This window comes from Engraulis encrasicolus, chromosome 14 (assembly GCF_034702125.1).
Source record: "Engraulis encrasicolus isolate BLACKSEA-1 chromosome 14, IST_EnEncr_1.0, whole genome shotgun sequence".
NCBI lineage: Eukaryota > Metazoa > Chordata > Actinopteri > Clupeiformes > Engraulidae > Engraulis > Engraulis encrasicolus.
Window position 1 is genome coordinate 5,551,477 of NC_085870.1, and position 17,105 is coordinate 5,568,581.

General features: G+C 44.9%; 1 protein-coding gene across 1 annotated transcript in view; it reads right to left on the bottom strand.

The window, feature by feature from the left end:
• Positions 1-1,769: 1,769 nt before the first annotated feature.
• Positions 1,770-17,105, bottom strand: part of LOC134462953 (guanylin-like) — a 17,353-nt gene continuing 2,017 nt past the window's right edge. The window contains exons 3-4 of the mRNA XM_063216223.1: positions 12,369-12,588; positions 1,770-1,840 (exon numbers count right to left, since the gene is read on the bottom strand). Coding sequence (XP_063072293.1) covers positions 1,770-1,840; positions 12,369-12,588 — 291 coding nt within the window. The remainder of the gene's footprint in view (positions 1,841-12,368; positions 12,589-17,105) is intronic.

Genomic DNA, 17,105 nt, shown 5'->3' on the forward strand with positions numbered 1-17,105 from the left:
AACCTAACGCAAACATATAAAAATATATAATCATAATAATAATTCCAATAATAATAGTTTAAATAATAATAATGAACTGATTTCGACTACTATTGTTATTGTTATATGACTTGACTGGTAAAAACGGCGAGTGACTGGTGGATTTTGAAATTTACCTGCCACAGTGACTGGTGAGGAAAAAACTCAAGTTCCACCCCTGCTTTGCAGATGCAATACATACCTGCAAAGAAATGTGAACACATGCGGTCTGATGCGCTGGTGGATCTCTCCAGGCTTGTACGAAATTCTGAATTGAATGGATTTCAATTCAAAGTAATGACATAATACGAACACTAGGTGGTGTCATTACTTTGAATTTCTTTGAATGTATTCTACACCACCCATTGAAAGTACATAGAACACCACCGCCTAGTGTTCGTATTATGGCATTACTTTGAATTGAAATTCTTTCAATTTGGAATTTCGTACAAGCCTGGATCTCTCACAGCCTGAGAAGTGGAACATTTCTCAACTTTCTTTGGCAGAGGCTGATAGAGCTGATCGGTACGAATAGACCTGTAATGCAGTTCATGCTCACCCCAAGCAAAGTCAATGAGATCCATCCACCAGAAGACGTGGCCAGATCCCTACATTCTCAGTAAATAATAAAGATAAATCAAATATTGAATTATTTCATAAATGGGTCTCTTCATTCGATCAATGATAAAACATCCAAAAAGGTATCTTTTGTCTGAAGATATTCTGGAGTCAAAGCATGCTGACAGAAGGTAGGTAAGGTCTGGTAGCCAAGGCCACAGTCAGGTCAGTTGACTGCATACATAAGCGCCAGTGAAAGACCGTAGAGGGGTGATGACCTTGAAACATTTCCATTGCCATTGTGTGTGTGTGTGTGTGTGTGTGTGTGTGTGTGTGTGTGTGTGTGTGTGTGTGTGTGTGTGTGTGTGTGTGTGTGTGTGTGTGTGTGTGTGTGTGTGTGTGTGTGTGTGTGCGTGTGTGTGTGTGCGCACGCATGCGTGTGTGTGTGTGTGGACGCATGTGTGTGTGTGTGTGTGTGTGTGTGTGTGTGTGTGTGTGTGTGTGTGTGTGTGTGTGTGTGTGTGTGTGTTTGTGTGTGTGTGTGTGTGTATGTGTGCGCATGTGCATGCACGCACACGTCTCTGTGTGTATATAAATGGACGACCATCACAACAGAGAATATTGATTTGGAAGGTCAGCAGGATAGGTTGTCTGTGCCATTTGATGGACTATGTTTGTCTTACACTAATGTCTGTGTATTGTATGGACAGCACATAAGAATAAAGAAGATTGATTGATTGATTGTGCCTAATAAGACAGCCATTGCTCCAGAGCACTCTATTTCACAGTGGGTAATTTTGTGGGTAATTTATATGTGGATCTTCGATATGATAATAACAATGCAGGGGTGTGTTTCTCGAAAGCTTAGTTGTTAGCCTGTTAGCAACTTGAGTAGTTGGCAATTGGAAATTACATCGAAAACATCAAAGTAGCTAACATAGTAAGCAACTATGGTTTCGAGAAATGCACCCCCAGATGTGTGTGTGTGTGTGTGTGTGTGTGTGTGTGTGTGTGTGTGTGTGTGTGTGTGTGTGTGTGTGTGTGTGTGTGTGTGTGTGTGTGTGTGTGTGTGTGTGTGTGGCAGTAGTGGCGTTTGAAGAGGGTTTGAAGATGAGACGTGCTGTGCGGTCGTGACGTGCGGCCGTTGTTTTGTATGCCAGTGGAGTGTGTTCGGGTCAAGGGTCATGGCCACATCAATAGCAGCCGGTACACGCCGGGCTGACACAGATCTCGCACGGATCCGATGATGGAGTGATGAGAGCCACTGGAGGAGGAGGAGGAGAGAAGTAGACAAGGAGAGAGAGGAGGAGAGAAGGAGAGGAGAAGAGAGAGGAGGAGGAGAGGAGGGGAGGGACAGACGGGGACAGGGGAACAAATGAATACAGATGGAAGGTTAAATGAATTCACATTGTAGACACACACACACTCCTGTGCAAACACATTCACACTCACACTGAAAATCAAACACATAAGCATGCACGCGCGCACACACGCACGCACGCGCGCACACACACACACACACACACACACACACACACACACACACACACACACAGCAGGCAAACAGGTGGGCGGGCAGGCAGACACGCACACACATGCAGGAACACACTTTCACAGTGAAAGTGTGAGCTCATTCTGTGTTTTTTTATGTGTTCAAACACATAGAGACAAGTGCTTGCATCTTGTTTTACAAGTGACACACTTACGCACATGCCTGACTTGTTTAAAACACACACAGCCGTTTTATTGGTCTCTGTCTCATTCTCTGTGTCTCCATCTCACTGTGTTTCCCTCTCACTCTATTTCTATTCTACCTCCAGACAGGCCAAAAGCAAACAGCAGTTGAGATTGAAAGCCGCCCGTGATGTCCATGTCGTCCAAGACACATGGCTACAAATCAACAGTATGCATGTTTGTGCACCACCAGGGCCGCCAACAAGGGGGGACAAAGGGGTATGTTGTCCCGGGCCCAGGGAGATAGGGGGCCCAGAATTGGGTCCCCATTATAATGTATGTATTGGGTAGGGGGCCCTTTCAGATGGCTTTGTCCCGGGCCCGGCAAAAGCTGTCAGCGGCCCTGTGCATCCACCTTCCATTAGTCTGATAATGTCCCTGCCGGCTGTCCGCTGTAGCCAACTTCTCACTTGCCTCTTTTCCACAGCCGTGTGTGCAGAAAAATAAATAAACCAAACTGACACTGGACACTGAGCCAGTGATTCATTGGACAGACGGGATCTTTTGCACAGTTACTTGTGGCAGTGTTACTGTAAATCAACACTCAAGGAGTCAAATGTAACACTCATGTTGGCCCAGCGAATGAACACTGCAAAACTTCTCACTTGCCTCTTTTCCACTGCCGGTTTTCTGGTAGGGCCTATACAGCTCGACACAGCGCGACTCGGCCACCATTTTTTTTGCTTCACAATTGAGCTGTCGTGCCTATTCGAAAAGCAAAAAGTGGCAGCCGACGCAGGGGCGCTGATACACATTTTGGGCCCCATGAAAGATAAAATTTTGGCCCCCAAAATGACAAATTATGTTATCAGCATCCTTCCAGGGCCCTGTCAGAGCTGTCGGGCCCTTAGAATCTGTAACACCTTAACCCCCCTCGCGGCACCCATGCGGCCGAGTCACACTATGTCGAGCTGTAGGCCTACCAGAAAACCGGCAGTGGAAAAGAGGCAATAAGCAGTTTTGCAGTGTTCATTCGCTGGGCCAACATGAGTGTTACATTTGACTCCTTGAGTGTTGATTTACACAGTAGCACTGCCACAAGTAACAGTGCAAAATATCCTGTTTGTCCAATGAATCACTGGCTCAGTGTCCAGTGTCAGTTTTGTTTATTTATTTTTCTGCACACATCATGTCATCTTGGCCCCAACCTACAGTATGTGTGTATGTATGCTGCCAACGTAGCACCAGGGGTTGGCAAGAGCAGGAGCAGGAGCAGAGCTGTGTTTTATAGAATTGCTCATGTTAGTGGCCAGATGGAGGGGGAGAGAGAGAGAGAGAGAGAGAGAGAGAGAGAGAGAGAGAGAGAGAGAGAGAGAGAGAGAGAGAGAGAGAGAGAGAGAGATACAGCGAGAGATACAGCGAGAGATACAAAGAGAGATATATACTCTGAGAGAGACAGAGGGAGATGTATACTCTGAGAGACAGAGGGAGATATAAATTGAGAGTGAGAGCGCTGGCTCGTTGTCACTCATTGTCACAAGTCACAGTCTTCTAACCTTGGTACGATCTGAATCACTCAGCATTTCAGACCAAGCAGCAGGTGTAAATCTTGACACTGTGGAGTGAGCTGAAAGTTTTTCTGACAGTTGAGCTGTGTTGAGATGTGTGGCAGCTTTTCATCTACCTCACATTGCCAATCAACTTCCATGGCGTATAATTTGTTTCATTGGCCAAAAAGTCTGCTGTGTTAACTACAGGTTTTTTTTTTTTAATCCATATCTGAAATTAAAAAGGGGCATCCCTCATGCTGGTCTGTCAGCTTGTATGTCTTCCTGTGTGATAGATCTATCTATCAAAAACAAATGCATTGCAGCCTCTCAGTGCAGATGGGATCACAATCAATCACAAATCAATCCAATTCACTGTTTCCTGAAAAAGCTACATCTTGTCATACGTCATTGCTATGACATTACAGAGAGTCTGACGAAATAGATGAATGCAAACTAAATGCGACAAAATCTGCATGAAGCTCCAAAAGCGTCGCTGGACTATTTCAGAGCATGCAATGACACAAGCAGCGACAGCGCCAAAATAGTTAAAAGCAAGATGCAAACATTTCAACATTCCCATTGGCTGCGGTGGCTGTCGCCGAACTGCACCATTACCTTATTGTTGGCTGAAATTCAATTTCAAACTGTTGCTCAAGTCGGTCAAATTGCCTCTTGCCACCCAAAACACTTTAGTCACCAGCTTAAAGTCAATTACTTCTGCTTCCATTGTCGATCGTATTGTATTCAGTGTGGGTAAGACATAATTTTAGGAACAACAAGATTATATTAGAGACTTTCTGCCTTCCTGTAATGGGTTAAATGTGTGTTTGTGCGTGTGCGTGTGCGTGTGCGCATGTGTGTGTGTGCGCGTGCCTGTGTGTGTGTGTGTGTGTGTGTGTGCGCGCGCGCGTGCCTGTGTGTGTGTGTGTGTGTGTGTGTGTGTGTGTGTGTGTGTGCGTGCCTGTGTGTGTGTGTGTGTGCGCACGCGCGCGTGCCTGTGTGCCTGTGTGTGTGTGTGTGTGTGCGCCTGTGTGTGTGTGTGTGTGTGTGTGTGTGTGTGTGTGTGTGTGTGTGTGTGTGTGTGTGTGTGTGTGTGTGTGCGTGCGTGCGTGTGTGTGTGTTTGTATTTGTGTGTGTGTGTGCGCCTGTGTGTGTGTGTGTGTGTGTGTGTGTGTGTGTGTGTGTGTGTGTGTGTGTGTGTGTGTGTGTGTGTGTGTGTGTGTGTGTGTGTGTGTGTGTGTGTGTGTGTGTGTGTGTGTGTGAGAGAGAGAGAGAGAGATTGAGAGGCCTGAAGACCCAGGTGGTCATCGTCAGAGGCAGGGCACTCAGATTAAGAGCCAGACGACTTGAATTGTGGCGGCAGCAGCACTCACATTGCCAGAGCCTATAGGGCACACTCACATTAGCTTACTCTTTACAGACATGGGTATCAGAAGGTGGAGTGGGGTGGAGTCAGAGATTCTTTAAGCATATAGAGATATGCCAATGTCATAGGTTGCTATGGGCACCTGACATGACCAGGTTCCGGTCTGCCTAAAGGGGTGTGTCATAATACTCCTAGCATTGAATAGAACAGTCCTTAGGACTGCCTAGGTCTGCCTAAAAGGGGATTTCCCCCACCCCGCTCTTGCAATAATAGAACCCGGAAACAATGGGCCAGCGGAACCTCTCTCTCTCTACTCTCTCCGGTGGAGTTGAGGAGAGAATGAGAGAGGACTATAAGGAGAAGAAAACCCAGAAAGGCTGATAGGATAGGTGCTAGCACTTTAGAATAACTACCTATAAAAACCTTTACAAGCACTTTATAAATAATGGACTAATTATCAACAAAATGTTTATAAATGTTTATAAATGGGAAAGAAATATTATATTGACGCAGTAGACACAGCAGAGTCACATCGGTCCTGGACGTTTCTACTCCAAAGACCAGAAGGCATGAAACCACATAAAAGTTGATTCCCACTCCACTGTGCAGTTGTAGTTTGGTTCTTGCTAATTTACAAACATTTGTAAATGCTTTGTTAAATGTGAATTATTATTAAATGTTGATAAAGTGTTTATAAAGGTTTTTTGGGTAGTTATTCCAAAGTGTTATCGGAAAGGCTGGTGAAGCTAAAAACAAAGTAATATCGGCACGTTTCCATCTGCAAGGTCTTCGTCAGAACACCTGACGGGACACCTGGCGAAGATCTTGCAGGTAGAAACTTTGTGCTGATTTTTCCTCTTTCCTCTCAAAGCCAGGGAGCTTCTGCGACATTTCCTCTTTTTTTGCTTCTGCGTTCGTTTGAATTCCACTCCCGCAGCAATAGCTTTTTTGGGATGTGCTTGCACATCACACTTTTTGTAGCCAGGCCAAGCCCTCTTAGTCTTAGTGAAACTCTACCCATTTTGTTGGTATCAAGTCAAGTAGCCAGCCTAGGCAGGGAAGCCGACAGGGGTGGACAAAGGGGTCACTTGTCCTGGGCCCAGTGAGAAAGGGGGCCCAGAATTGGATTCTCATTACAATGTATGTATTGGGTTTGGGGCCCTTTCGGATGTATTTGTCCTCCTGGGCCCAGCCAAAGCCTTGGGAGGCGGGTCATCCATGCCATTTGGGAAACGATAATTGTCATGCTCTTGGTCAGACCAAGTTTCGAAGAGATTTGAAAGTCGATGATAATCGGAATACACTTTTTGAAAGGCTGGTGAAGTGCCTTAAGTGAGAGGGATAAGGTGTGGTGAGTGGAAGAAAGAAAGAAGCAGTAGGGGACAGACAGGTGAATATGGACTAGGAGAGAGAGGGATGGGAGGTGGGAGGGTGATGATAAAAGGAAAATAAATCAGCGAATGTCAGGGGAAGTTGAGATATGCAGTCATACATCATCTTATTCAGGGATTCAGATTCGAGGTCAGAGTGATGTTCAAAAGTGATTTAGCTGTTTTTCCTATGGTGCTATGCAGTTCAGGGCACCCTAAATCACAGCTATGTATCACAGCCGACCTCCCCACATTTGCACTCACCCCTTTCTAAAGGGGTGCTATTGACAGCATCCTGACCAGCAGTGTCTCTGTCTGGCACGGCAGCTGTCTAGCTGCAGACAAGATGGCACTTCAGAGGGCGGTGTGGACTGCAGGAAAGATTATCAGATCACCCCGGACCTGAACACTTCACACTGTTCTAAGAGAGTAATGAACCTTTTCAAAGACCCCACTCACCCAGCACACAAACTCCTCTCCCTACAACCTTAAAGGGGCACTGTGCAGGAAATGGTCAAAAAAGATACTGCAACTATGTTGCTCATTGAAACTGGGCTGCCTATTTGCAAATTTGATCTTTTCATGAACGTGTACTAAGTAATAAACTAATATTTTCTTGTATGGTCCAAGGCTATTTCTGGAAATTCAAAATGGCGGACCATGGAGAAGATCCCCCTTTTCATGTATGAAAAGAGCCATTTTTCCAGTCATAATGAATACTTAGAGTTTGATGTTGGTGGTAAGTATTCATGAAAAAGGTAGCATTAGTGAATGGGTAGCATGAATTCTGGAAATAAACAACTAAAAATCTTGCACAGTGTACCTTTAAGGAAAGTGCTACCATAGCATGCGGTGCCGCACAAGCAGACTGGGGAACAGCTTCCTTCCAAAAGCCATCAGACTCATCAACACACTGAAGAAAACTACATGAACACTCCAAAAACACTGAAGAACATTCCATGAGCATTTCATTCACCATGTCTCTTGCACTTTACCCTACACACCTCACATACGGTATGTGTGTGTGTGTGTGTGTGTGTGTGTGTGTGTGTGTGTGTGTGTGTGTGTGTGTGTGTGTGTGTGTGTGTGTGTGTGTGTGTGTGTGTGTGTGTGTGTGTGTGTGTGTGTGTCAGAGATCAGTTCATGTTAATTTACACATTGTGTATGTGTGTGTGTGTGTGTGTGTGTGTGTGTGTGTGTGTGTGTGTGTGTGTGTGTGTGTGTGTGTGTGTGTGTGTGTGTGTGTGTGTGTGTGTGTCAGAGATCAGTTCATGTTAATTTACACATTGTGTGTGTGTGTGTGTGTGTGTGTGTGTGTGTGTGTGTGTGTGTGTGTGTGTGTGTGTGTGTGTGTGTGTGTGAGAGAGAGAGAGAGAGAGAGAGAGAGAGAGAGAGAGAGAGAGAGAGAGAGAGAGAGAGAGAGAGTGTGATTATTGTCAATGTCTTATTTATATAACTTACTGCACATTGGAGACAATTAAAAACTTCTGTTGTAACCCTGTTGCATAATTTTTGACAATAAAGTATACTTGACACCAGAGGTGACAAGCGTGACACTGGCAACTGAAGTAATTGACTTTGTGTGAACGAGCTTGTGACAGAAGAGACTAAAGCGATTGTGGCGAATACAGCCGATTTGAGCGACATGAACGTCAGTTTGTAGGTGAACTTCAGCTAATATTGTGCTAATTAGCTATGATGCTGTTCCGCGACAGCCGCAAGAACCAATTGAAATGTCGGAATGCTTGAATTCCGCTTTTAACAGGCATATTCTGTCGCTTTGATCACTCATGTCATTCTTCCTATGAACACATTTCGAGGGACTCTTTGCAGCTTTACTCTCTTCTGGTGTGTTTGTGGGCTAAGTTCTATTTTATGCATCACGTGACCTATTGTATGCATCTTGTGACCACTTGTGCGTGATGTTGCTGACTGTGAGCTACATTTCAATATCAGTTTGTGGGCAGACCCACAACCATGGCTATTAAATAATATGTAACTCAACCAGATGTTGAGTAATATTAAGGCAGATGTGTTACTGAAGTAGCAGTCTATCTCTAGGGTAGAAATGTGTCTCAGCCAGGCTGTTGTTGAGGTGGATTGCTTTGTCAGAATACCAGTCTCAAAATCTCAAACCCCAATAGAAGATTCCCTGGAGAATCCTGACCCAGGAGTAGTTTGCCGCTAAACTCGACAGGTAGGCCACATTGGCACGACACTAGAGCCGTACAGAATAAATAAAAGAGTATAATTGACTGACTTATCAAACTAATGATATATGTTGTTCCAATCATCTGTTTGTGATAGCCCAGGCTTTCTGAAGGGAACATCACAGATTGTACTTATGGTCTTGTACCATAAGAGAGGGCAACAGAGAGCAAGACAGGCTGAGCCTGAGAGATGCTGTGACCTTGTAATTCACATCATTGGAATTGTTGAGACAGATTGCGGTGGAATGGCAAGCAATCAGAACAAAGATGAGTAGAAAGAGGTGCTGTGTCCCAACAGGACGTCCATCTGTGTAAAACGAAGACAGGTGATGTTAAATTACTGGCCAGTGTTTGTTTGTTTGCCACACTACGCAGTTGCAATGACTTTGGGTGTAACAACAGCATCTGGATAATGGACCTAAGGATAGTATGGGGTAGATCAGTGTTTCCCAAACAGGGGTACGTGTACCACTGGTACGTGAGCACACCTCAGGGGGTACGTGGAGAAATGTAATAATTTATAACAAATACATGGGGTGAAGCCACTTTGGGATAGCAGAATCGATATACATCATGCATGAGGGGGGTATTCTTCATATGACAACATGGCTTAGGGGGTACGCAAGACAAAAAAGGTTGGGAAACAGGGTAGATGAATACTTTTCAGAAGGCTGAGAGCTTCTCAGGGCCCTAAACAAAAAGCATCATATTGGGGCGGGCGGGTGTCCCAAAAACATGTTGTTTTAGGACAGAATGAAAATAATTGTCGCCAGGTCCTTGGAAGAAGGTAAAAGTAGAGACTGTAGTGGAAATAGAACATTGATATGCTATGCATGTGCATTCATGCGCCTGCACTGTACATCACCTGTAATAGACGGATAGGGAAATGGAAAGAATAGCTAATGTGCAGTTAAAGTTTTAAACACCGGAGGTTAGAGAAGGTAAGAAGATAAAAGGCTTGCAATATTAAAAATGCAGTTCCTGGCGAGGGGTCAAGAGTCTGAAGTGATTAAGCAAGACAGCCACCCTTGGGCTAGAATTAAAAGCTGAAACCAAATAGCGTTGGAGGTGTGCCACCCATAACAGACTTGACTTTTTAAGAGTCCAATCAAGCACATTTTTCTTCTGGCCCTTAGGGCCAACTTCCAGCCATTGGCAGGACCTTCAAATTGGGCTCTTATTCTTCCTCATTCACCTCCTGTGCACAGCCAATGGAAAAGTACCTTCAGGCTTCAGACATATGACCAGGATGGCTGAGGAAAACTCTCATTTGTGATAAATTAAATCACTTTTATTCGATCACTTTAGCGAGCAAATCACTACTACTCAGCACTAAAAATGTGGGAGCTGACTTTTGGAATAGTACGGTGTGGCTGTATAATAAAGCTTGAGATTAGCATGCGAAATCTCTCCCTTCAATGATATTTGGGAATAGATATGCCATGTGTTGTTATTGCTGAAAGCCTAAACTGAAATAAGGAACTGGTGTTTGTTTGGAAGCACAACTTACAGACAAAACCGATGAAACTGCCACCCTAATTTCACACAATTTTCCCCAAAGGAGGCAATTTTGCACATCAGACACACTCTACTGGCCTCAATTCAAAGATAGTAAAGGCACTTAAGGAGATAGCGTCCACATAATCAGGAGAGTACTTTTAGTCCGGTCTCTGGAAAGCCAGACTAACTAAAAGAGTGTATCACCACGCTCAGCTTCTCTTCCCCTTTCTGCCCCTTTCTTTTCTGCCATCCATCCATACATAGTATCCACTCCCTCCCTCCCTCACTCCCTCCCTCCCTCACTCACATATTCCCCCTCCTTCCCTCCCTCCCTCCCTCACTCACATATTCCACTCGTGCCCCTTGTCCACCTAATGTATCTGACAAACACTAGCTCATCATTGAACAGGCTCCTTGTTCACTGACTTCATCCACCCAACCCCCAACCCCCCCTAGCCTCGCGAGCCATTCCAAGTACTTCCGCCAAAGGATTGGCTCCACTAGTCTGGCCGTGCTTCTCTGTGGAGTGCCTGGAGCAGTACAATTTTGATCGCAACACCCCCCCCCCCCCTTCAAGAAAATAGCCAATAATCGAATACGCCCCCCACGTGGGGGCAAAAGGGGGAGGACGCTTGTGACAATGACGTACACATCTGCGCCAGAGCCATTGGTCTGCCCTATGTTGTTGTTGAGTAACTGCCGGCGATTGGGTGAGAGGTGTCCAATAATTTCAAACCATAACTGAGTGCAAACTTCCTGCTACCTACAATCGCTTCAGAGCAAACAAATGCCAGACCATGAATACGAAATGAAATGGTAATATTATGGTATGGTCAGGACCAGGCTACCCCCCACCCCCCTCTATCTCTCTCTCACTCACTCACTCACTGTAAGTCCACCATTCATAAGAGCTGCACTATCCGCCCTGCACGTGCACACCACTCAAGGATACACTATCTGTCGTCCTGTTTTTCTGCAAAAAGCCGGTCTGCAAGTTTTATTCAAGTATTTGCCATTTTACGTGGTTTATTAAGTTATATAATGATGATGGCATGAGAAAAATAATCAGAAGTGCCATTTTCTTGGGTTTATTCAGCAACAATAGTACGGTGTGGCTGAATAACTACGTTTGAGATTACTTAGCATGCGACTAATGTGAATGTGATTCTCTCCCTTCAATGATATTTGGTAATAGATAGGCCAAGCGTTTTTATTGCTGAAAGCCTAAACTTAATTCATCTGGGAACTGTTGTTTCTTTGGAAGCACAACTTACAGATAAAAACGCTGAAACTGTCTCCTTAATTTCACACAATTTTCCCAAAGGAGGCAATTTTGCACATCAGACACACTCTACTGGCCTCAATTCAAAGATTGTAAAGGCACTTATGAAGATATAACATCCACATAATCAGGAGAGTACTTTCAGTCCGGTCTCTGGAAAGCCAGACTAACTAAAAGAGAGTATCACCTCGCTCAGCTTCTCTTCCCCTTTCATTTGTCTTCCATCCGTCCATACATAGTACATACATCCACTCCCTCCACTCACATAATATTCCACTCATGCCCCTTGTCCACATAATGTATCTGACGAACACTAGCTCATCATTGAACAGGCTCCTCTTTCACTTACTTCATCCATCTCACTCACTCACTCACTCACTCACTCACTCACTCACTCACTCACTCACTCACTCACTCACTCACTTCACTCACTCCTCTCACTCACTCACTCACTCACTCACTCACTCACTCACTCACTCACTCACTCACTCACTCACTCACTCAACTCACTCACTTCACTCACTCACCCCTCTCACTCACTCACTCACTCACTCACTCACTCACTCACTCACTCACTCACTCACTCACTCACTCACTCACTCACTCACTCACTCACTCAATCAACTCACTCAATTCACTCACTCACCCCTCTCACTCACTCACTCACTCACTCACTCACTCGCTCACTCACTCACTCGCTCGCTCGCTCGCTCGCTCACTCACTCACTCACTCACTCACTCACTCACTCAACTCACTCACTCACACACCTCACACACCCACTCACTCACTCACTCACTGCTTTTCTATGCATTCCATGCCTGCCCCTTTGTTCCACATACCGAATCTGACGAAGAGGTCATGACACTGGGGCTCCATGCACACTGCCTTCATCTCCTGCGGCAGGGTGGGGTTGTTGCAGAGCTGTGCCCCGGGCGTCGTGTGATGGAATGGGTCGAAGCGGGGGCTGGCCAGGGCCTTGACCTCCATCTCCCGGGCCTGCGCCTCCATCAGCCTCTTCAGGACCTTCACCGACTCCAAGGAGAAGCTGTAGCTGCCATCCTGAGGGGGAAAGTGTGAAGTCAAACATTAACACAGCCTTTAACCAAAGAGGTTGGATATATAATAAGAGTAATCGAAACACGCCCACTCAATGCAAAAGCGTGTGCTCAAAATTTGGTCTCCTAAGGGGGCGTTGTCCCTCCTTCTTCTTCTCTTTTCGTGGTGTTTGCACAAGACGTGCACTACCGCCATCTACAGCGCTAAGGGGACATTTATTCTCTACCTCAAGACTCCGAAGGTCTCCTAATCGAAGGTCTCCTAAAGGGGCGTTCATCCGACGTAAAGTGGACACCAGAAAAGAACCCGCCTGCTTTATCTCACTCTCATATACGATTCTCTGCTTTAACCATAATCTCTGGACTATGAGACACACCCAAATGTAAGACACACCCTCAAAAGTTAGCAAAGAAAAGCAAAAAGCAAAAATCGAGTATTTATACCGTAGGCCGCACTTTTGTATTAGCCGCAGGTGTCCATGTTGTAACAACGGATATTTACACAAGATTAGCTACCGAGCTAAGTAGCTCCCCTCTAGCTGTGCTTGTCTCATGTACTAATCCGAACAATAGCCACGTCATGATAAACCACACAGAGTTTATAGCCTGGATATTACTGGCACATTATACCCATATGCTGTTGCTAGGGCTGGGCAATATGACGATATATATCGTTATCGTGATATAAAAGTGTATATCGTGACCTTTCTCCTATATCGTTTATATCGTGATAGTAATTTTATCAATTTTATACAATTGAATATAATTTAATTACATTTCATGTCGTCACAATACACACTATAAGTTAATGTAACTGTAAAAATAAGAATAAAAAGATCAATTTTAAAGAAATGTTGTTTTGCGACATGAAAAAATGAACAGCAAATAAAGATAATAACTGAAAACGTATGTAATTGTGCTATATCGTGATATAGGCCTATATCGTTATCGTGATATAAAGTAATCCATATCGTGATATTGTTTTTTTTCCCATATCGCCCAGCCCTAGCTGTTGCAGCAGTTGCACATAACCATTCCCGCAACCAATCTTGAAACAGACCTCTCTCTGGACATTTAAGAAAAGAAAAGTTGAAGAAGGTGTAGCCTATGGCCCCCAGCCTCTGAGAAGAGGGAACACAGTGTGAACTTAGAGGCAAAGCAAGATAAATCGGGGGTGCTTGTAGCACCAGAGAACAAAAGCTTAGTCCAACCTGGTGGGTGATGTGGCCCTGATATTATCAGAGTGGTATGAGGCAATGTCTAGACTAGAGCACAAAAGACTGAAAGTACTCTATGTCCTGGTACACGCTGGATCTGCCAAAGGATACCACTGTACATCTCTGAAGGAGATTAAGGAGTCCAAGATAATATCAATGGTAAAACACCACAGAGAAACATACAGGGCAAAAAAGGCAGTGATCTGTATGTGGTAATGATTAGATTGAAGATCAGGACAAAGGTAGCCTATTATTATTATTATTATCAAAGTCATCTGTAGCCTTAAGTCCCAGCAGGGTCAAAAAGGGACATTAGAACCCATCATTAAACATTCCAAGCACGTACCTAATTAATGCCTCTGGCTGAAGACTGTTTAACAAAGCACTTCTTAACAGTAACTGATTAAGTAATGACCTTTGGATTCCCAACCCTGTGTGGTGGCTAAAAAAAGCCTACAGGTGTTTCCCCTGTTCATAAATTTAGTAGACCTTATCGGCAAACTGTAAAACAAAAAAGAGGCGCATTCCGTCACACCTCATCAGCTGCAGTAATGTTTAAACTCTGTTAGTTGACCTGACCAACAGTGCCTGTCCGACATTAGTCTCTTGCAGAGAACCTCATATATTTAAAATTCGGTTCAATTTCAATTCAGTGTTGCCCGGATGGGTTAGCTTTTCGGGCCACCTCTATTTCTGCTCTTAGGTAAAAACGTCCTTGATAATAGCTTTTATCGATTATAGAACTAAAACATCATTGTCCTTTTGGTAACACTTTATTTAAGGGATACATCTATTAGCACTAATACATACAATGTTAATGCCTGCATAAGTAACTTGTAAGGCATGTACTAAGCAAACGCTAAGGCCTACTAGGTCCTTACTAAGGTTAAATTGGTACTAAGTCCCTTATTGTGCATGAACAAGACATTTGCGAATACATGCCTAACAAATGTTTGATTTTGCTTTGTACATGCCTTACAAGTTACTTATACAGGCACATTGTATGTATTAGTGCTAATAGATGTATCCCTAAAATAAAGTGTTACCGTCCTTTTTACATAACTCGCATCATACAGAGTGCTATCCCATAATGCTACTGTTATCTTAACACTATGGTACTGTGTATCAAGTACCTAATGTCGCATGGGGTTATCACTTTGTTACAATGAAAGGCACAAAAAAGACCCTGCCATGCCCAACCGGTAGGGCACTCGTCTACCACATGGCTGACCCGGGTTCGATTCCTGGCCCGGGTCCTTTGGCGACCCTTCCCCGTCTCTCTCTCCCACTCGCTTCCTGTCACCACACTTCACTGTCCAATCATAAAAATAAAGTCAAAAAGACAAAAAAAAAACCTAAAAAAAAGAACAGCACAAAAAAACACATTAATACTAAAATTAGCCCAAACTCTAACCCTCACAGGTCAAGAGGTTTCAAACAGATGGCTTGTTAGTCAGTCTCTAGGAGGACCATCCAAAGATAGCAGACCCATTAGAGTGCCAATAATTACTGTGTGTTGTAATACTAAAACCATTAAGCTACTCAAGAAGTCCACTCAGGGTGAGTTCTCTGGTTTATTAGGGCCATCAATGGTCCATCTGAATTCACTGAGAGCCATTGTACAGATCCTCTCACATTAATCCGCTGCCTGGGGCTATTATTGCACGCAGTGTGTACGTACGTAGCTGTCTGAATAGCTTGATACGTAAATGGTTAACTCTGGAAATTTTCGGATTAAAGATTAAAGCTCTTCACACTCGGCTAAACAAACATCAGCAGTCTAGACAATAGAAACCGTATCCCGAGGCAACATGAACAGTGTTGCCAGATGTGTCTGACCAAATCCCGCCCAAAAGCTTCTCAAAAACCGCCCAAATTCAACAAATGACATTGACTTCTATGGGCCCAAAACGGCTTTAAAAAAACGCCAAATGGCCAATTTTTCCCATTTTTGCCGACGCTCATCCCAAGTAGCCCAATTAGGCGGGTACCCGCCCAGTCTGGCAACACTGAACATGAAAGGAGTCTTTTTCAAGCACCAACCACCAGGGCTGGCCTGGGGTGAAAAATCAAGCCGGGCCTTTGAAAGCTGTGAAAGAAAGCCCATTGGGAAACTCCAACTCCCATTGTCATTGTGACACAGCACTCCACAGCACACAAGTGAACACTGCACACTGCACACAACGAAATTGCATTTATGCCTCACCCGTGCAAGGGGGCAGCCCTCAGTGGCGCCCCATGGGGAGCAGTGCGGTGGGACGGTACCATGCTCAGGGTACCTCAGTCATGGAGGAGGATGGGGGAGAGCACTGGTTGATTACTCCCCCCACCAACCTGGCGGGTCGGGAGTCAAACCGGCAACCTCTGGGATGCAAGTCTGACGCCCTAACCGCTCACCCATGACTGCCCATGAATGCCCTTTTTAGCCCAGAGTGGGCCGACAGGCATCGAGAGAGAGATAAATAAGCCTGGGACAACATTTTTAATCATCTGTTAATGAATAAATAAACCATCATCAACAGTCCACCGGGCAAATGCCCTGTCTGCCTTATGGCCAGTCCAGCTATGCCAACCACGCACCTGCCCGCTCCCTCCCTGCCCTCAGCCTCACCAGGAGGGGGCTTGACAGCTGGCAGGGAAGAAGAGTGGGCGAAGAGGTCTGATCGCTTCATTTACTCACCGATACGGTCACGGCCAGTGAGCTTCCCAAGAGGCTGAGCATCAGAAGAGGAAACAGAGGGAGAGTTTTCATGTTGTCTGGGAGGTTGTCGACTCGCAGATGGAGTTGGGGAGCACAGGTGCTGAGGGGTGGCAGATGTCTGTGGCCTCGAGTGAGAGATGTGAGAGCAAGCCTTTGTGCATGAACCAGCTGATGTTGTTGGTCCCGACGTGTGGGACTTGGGAGAGGTCTAGGCCTTTTATAATAGCTGTGAGCTGTGAGGGTGGCTTACTAGATTACCTATTAGATTTTTGGAGGCTGCTGCTCCCAAGATGGATACCCTGAGGGGGTTGCTGAAGTAACAGCTGATAACAAAAAGAGGATGTTGAGGCCGACTTATCAAGGTCCTCTTTTTTGACACGCCACCCTCATCATCATTAACGTAACACGGCGCAGGATCAAGTTTACTTTCCATGTCATGCTGTTTAACGGGAAAATATTTGTGGCATCTAATAAATCTGTTTGGTTTTCAAACACACCATGGCAGGTCATCTGTTTTCGAAGCCAGATAAAAGACGTCAGGAGTTTCCATGACCTAACACATACAGGCAAACATTTAGTGACACAGTAGCACAAGGATAAATT